General features: G+C 44.3%; 1 protein-coding gene across 1 annotated transcript; it reads right to left on the bottom strand.

Annotated features, from left to right (window-relative positions):
- Positions 1 to 231: 231 nt before the first annotated feature.
- Positions 232 to 1932, bottom strand: LOC137847435 (uncharacterized). Its single transcript, XM_068665706.1, has one exon. It carries the CDS (start codon positions 1930 to 1932, stop codon positions 262 to 264), a length of 1671 nt encoding a protein of 556 aa, XP_068521807.1. The 3' UTR covers positions 232 to 261.
- Positions 1933 to 4812: the final 2880 nt, after the last annotated feature.

Here is a 4812-nt window from a genome sequence, read left to right as displayed (position 1 = left end):
TCACAGAGCCTAGCCGTGGTGTCTCCACTCCACTCTATGCTCCGTGCTGTTCCTTAGGGCTAGCACACCAAGTTTCCCCAGCGCGATAGCATCTAAGGTTGGGAGCCTAGGGAACGCTCAGGTAATGCAGTTATGCCCTACCCTGAAAGCCTCTTCAATGCTGTACCTTTTCCTTAAAAATGTGAATGTTAGTTTTATTTTCCTAGTTACTTCAGGCAATTACACCACATAATCCACCCCGTGACTACAGTCACTCAAGCTTCACGACAGTTGGAATATGTCGGGGATATCACATACATTCTTGGAATGAGGTTTATTGAGTGTATGTACATTGTGTAGGGATTCTAAACGTTTCATCATAAACCAGAGTTTAACATACAAACTAATTGTCAGTATGAAACATAATACAGTGAGTATTAACAGAACAATAACAGGGTGAAGCATCTTGTTGAAGATTCCCTTGGCAGCTGGCGACCATCCAAACAAAGTGTCCCACCAACGGTGTCTCTCATCTCTCTTTACCCTTTCCATCACTCGATGTATTTCTTGTGCATCATGATGGACAGTAATCAGAGTCTTTTGTCCACTTTCTCGGACTTGTGTCATCAGCTGCTTCAGGTCCTCATGTACCAGCAATTTCTTCACCAAGGTGAGGTTCATTCCAATAGGAGTAGGCAGCAGTTCATGAAGCAGAATATAATTAGATGCAATAAGTTGATAAGAAGTGACAGGAGCTGAGTATTTAAAATCACATCCTAGAATTTTGGTAAAATTACAAACACAAACATTAGAGTGATTACTGGTATCTACCACTGTATTATCTACGACTATAGAATCACAATGAGTTCTCATGCAAACACAACCTTTCCCAATATATACAAGTACAGTTTCAAGGGTTTCATTAGGATGCATCGCAAAGTGGCAAATATTTTGATCAGTGTCAAGACAAATGTCTTGAGATTCCAGCGTGTTACTTTCACAGATGAAACCTTTTTGTTCACGCACAATACATGCATTTACATCAATTGTTTGCCACTTTCCTCCCTTTTGATGGGCCCATACTTTATGCTCTTTAGGATAAAGTATAGTTCCATTATGATTGAGTCCTAATGCAATGATTGGATATACATTGTATATGGTGGCGTTACTTACAGTAAGTATAAAGGCAACAATTTTATCATTTTCTGCATAATGGGTAAAGTTGACTAATTGCCACCAAGCTTGAAACTCCTTTTCAAATTCTGAAGCATTATCCCAAATCAATTTTTGAATTTCAGTGGGCAAAGTTCCTCCTTCTCCCTCTCTAATAATAGCTGCTGCTACAGATTGTATCCATAACTGCGCTTGGATGCAGCTCAAGGCAAGGGAGGTATTGCCTTGGGCTTTTCCAAGGGCATTTACAATTAATTGATGATCATTTTCCTCAATTTGTTCCCAATGGGGCAAAACATCTGATAGAAGCCATTGATTTGCTCCTAAGGCCAATAAGGATGATTTTATTGGTCGTTCCAGTTTCCTTAGGTCATCTGTAGTAGCTGTTATTCTACTCATTAGGACCTCAGCATCAATGCTATTTAATATACCTAATCCTGTTCCCAATAACCCAGTTGTATTCCGTGGCATGCGCCAAGATTGTTTCAGAGAACGTTCGTGTAACCATGCTAACCAGACAGTGTAGGCAGTTCTCAAAAAGGTGGTACATTTTGAGTTAATTTCAGAGATATTAATGTGCAGCGCTAGCTCTACCCTTTTTAGGGACCAACTAGGGTTAAAGAGAATTTGTTGTTGTCCCATATTTTTAATTATGTAAGGACCTGTGTTGAAGATGGAAGGAGTTAGACCAATGGGAGGCTGAGTCGGTTCGTTTTCAAGGATCTGCGGAGGTAGAGGCTTCTTATCCTTTGTAGTCGATGATGTTTCTGTATTAACCATGAATTCAAATAATATTTCTGTGCCTCTGTAACCCCAAAGACAGTACACAATTATAGGTTTGATGAAAGTAAAATTGTACCAGCAATCAAAATTGGGTTCCGTTATTTTGGTACAATCAGTACTATAATTTTGTGGTCTAGTAGAATCAGCGTATACTGTCTTAATTTCAGTCGGCCGATTATAAGTGGATCCATTAGTTATTCGACAACCAATTTGTATTATCTGGCCAGATGTGGCTTGAAGTTCAGCCATTTTTAGAGAATCATTCCAACTCCATTCATCTTTCAAAAATATTTTGTTTCCCTGTGTGTTGGGTCTGTCTGGGATGGAGTCACCTTTTCCCTGTGTCGTGGTTTAACTCGGCCGGCAGCTAAACACCACGCAGCCGTTCGCTCACCCTCCCCCCTCCCTCTCTGGGACGGGGGAGAGAAATGGAAAGTGAAGCCCGTGAGTTGAGATAAAGACAGTTTAATAAGACAGGAAAATAATAATAACAAAAATAATAATAACAATAATAATAATGATGATACAATAGTGATAATATGAAAGTAATAATAGTATGTACAAACAAGTGATGCACAATGCAATTGCTCACCACTCGCTGACCGATGCCCAGACTAACCCCGAGCAGTCCGACCCCCCTCCCCCCGGCTAGCCACCCCTATATATTGTTTAGCATGACGTCAGATGGTATGGAATACCCCTTTGGCTAGTTTGGGTCACCTGTCCTGGGTCTGTCCCCTCCCAGCTCTTACTGCACCCCCAGCCTGCCCATTGGCAGGACAGAGCAAAAGGCTGAAATGTCCTTGGCTTAGTATAAGCACTGCTCTGCAACAATTAAAGCATTGGGGTGTTATCAGCACTCTTCTCATCCTAAGCCAAAACACAGCATTCCACCAGCTACTAGGAAGAAAATTAATTCTGTTCTAACTGAAACCACGACATCTATCCACCCCTTATTCCATACCATTTATGTCATGCTCAGGTTACACTCTTTTCCATACATTCTAATTAGTCACCTATAGTAATCATGGTAGTGATAGCATACAGTATAATATACTAATTAACATGGTACAATTCAGTTCATGGGCTATTCTCACCCAGTATTAAATCTCCTTGAGGTACACACCGGACCTCTCCGTTCTTTTGCATCACCCACCTAGTGTATCCAGGTCCCTGAGCGAAAACAATTCCACGAATAGGTTTGCCTTTTCCTGAGGCAGGAGTAGCCCAGACTGTTTTACCCAGCATATTTTTTACATGCACTACAGGAACTTTATCCCCATCTACAGTACGTAACAGGTTTGATTGGGCAGGTCCAGCTCGGTTGGTAGATCCCCTAGTATTGACTAACCAGGTGGCCTTTGCTAAATGCGTATCCCAGTTTTTGAACGTCCCAGCGCCCATTGCTTTCAAGGTAGTCTTTAACAGTCCATTGTATCGTTCAACTTTCCCGGAGGCTGGTGCATGATAGGGGATGTGATACACCCATTCAATACCATGTTCTTTGGCCCAAGTGTCTATAAGGTTGTTTCGGAAGTGAGTCCCATTGTCTGACTCTATTCTTTCTGGGGTGCCATGTCGCCATAGGACTTGCTTTTCAAGGCCCAGGATGGTGTTCCGGGCGGTGGCATGAGGCACCGGATATGTTTCCAGCCATCCGGTAGTTGCTTCCACCATTGTAAGTACGTGGCGCTTGCCATTGCGAGTTTGAGGGAGTGTGATGTAATCAATCTGCCAGGCCTCTCCATATTTATATTTCAGCCACCGTCCTCCATACCAAAGAGGCTTTGACCGTTTGGCTTGCTTGATTGCAGCACATGTTTCACAGTCATGAATAACCTGTGCTATAGCGTCCATGGTCAGGTCCACCCCTCGATCACGAGCCCATCTGTATGTTGCATCTCTACCTTGATGGCCTGAGGTGTCATGGGCCCATCGGGCTATAAATAATTCACCTTTATGCTGCCAATCCAGGTCCACCTGAGCTACTTCAATCTTAGCAGCCTGATCTACCTGCTGGTTGTTTTGATGTTCTTCAGTAGCCCGATTCTTGGGCACATGAGCATCTACGTGGCGTACTTTCACAGCCAGGTTCTCTACCCGAGCAGCAATATCTTGCCACAATGCAGCTGCCCAGGTGGGTTTGCCCCTACGCTGCCAGTTGTTTTGCTTCCATTGCTGTAACCATCCCCACAGGGCATTTGCTACCATCCATGAATCGGATAGAGAACTGGCCATTTTTCTCGTTCAGCAATATCTAAAGCCAGCTGAATGGCTTTCACTTCTGCAAACTGACTCGATTCACCTTCTCCCTCAGCAGCTTCTGCAACTCGTCGCGTAGGACTCCATACAGCAGCCTTCCATCTTCGATGCTTCCCCACAATACGACAGGACCCATCAGTGAACAGGGCATATTTCTTTTCATTCTCTGGTAACTGGTTGTACAGCGGGGCTTCTTCAGCACGACCCACCTCCTCCTCTGATGATATCCCAAAGTATTTACCTTCTGGCCAGTCCATGATCACTTCCAATATTCCTGGGCGACTGGGGTTTCCTATTCGAGCCCGCTGAGTAATCAGTGCAACCCACTTGCTCCATGTAGCATCAGTTGCATGATGCGTAGAGGGGACCCTTCCCTTGAACATCCAGCCTAGTACTGGCAATCGGGGTGCTAGGAGGAGCTGCGCTTCAGTACCGACCACCTCCGAAGCAGATCGAACTCCTTCATATGCTGCCAATATCTCCTTTTCAGTTGGAGTATAGCGGGCCTCAGATCCTCTGTATCCCCGACTCCAAAACCCCAGGGGCCGACCTCGAGTTTCCCCAGGTTCTTTCTGCCAGAGGCTCCAGGTGGGGCCATTCTCCCTGGCTGCAGTG

This window comes from Anas acuta, chromosome W (genome assembly GCF_963932015.1).
Source record: "Anas acuta chromosome W, bAnaAcu1.1, whole genome shotgun sequence".
Taxonomy (NCBI): Eukaryota; Metazoa; Chordata; class Aves; order Anseriformes; family Anatidae; genus Anas; species Anas acuta.
Note: the sequence above shows the minus strand (reverse complement) of the source record. Positions and strands in the feature narration are given on the sequence as shown.

Bases quoted from the DNA above. Each gene is read 5' to 3' on its own strand.
- LOC137847435 (XM_068665706.1), bottom strand. From the start codon at position 1,932: ATGGTTAATACAGAAACATCATCGACTACAAAGGATAAGAAGCCTCTA.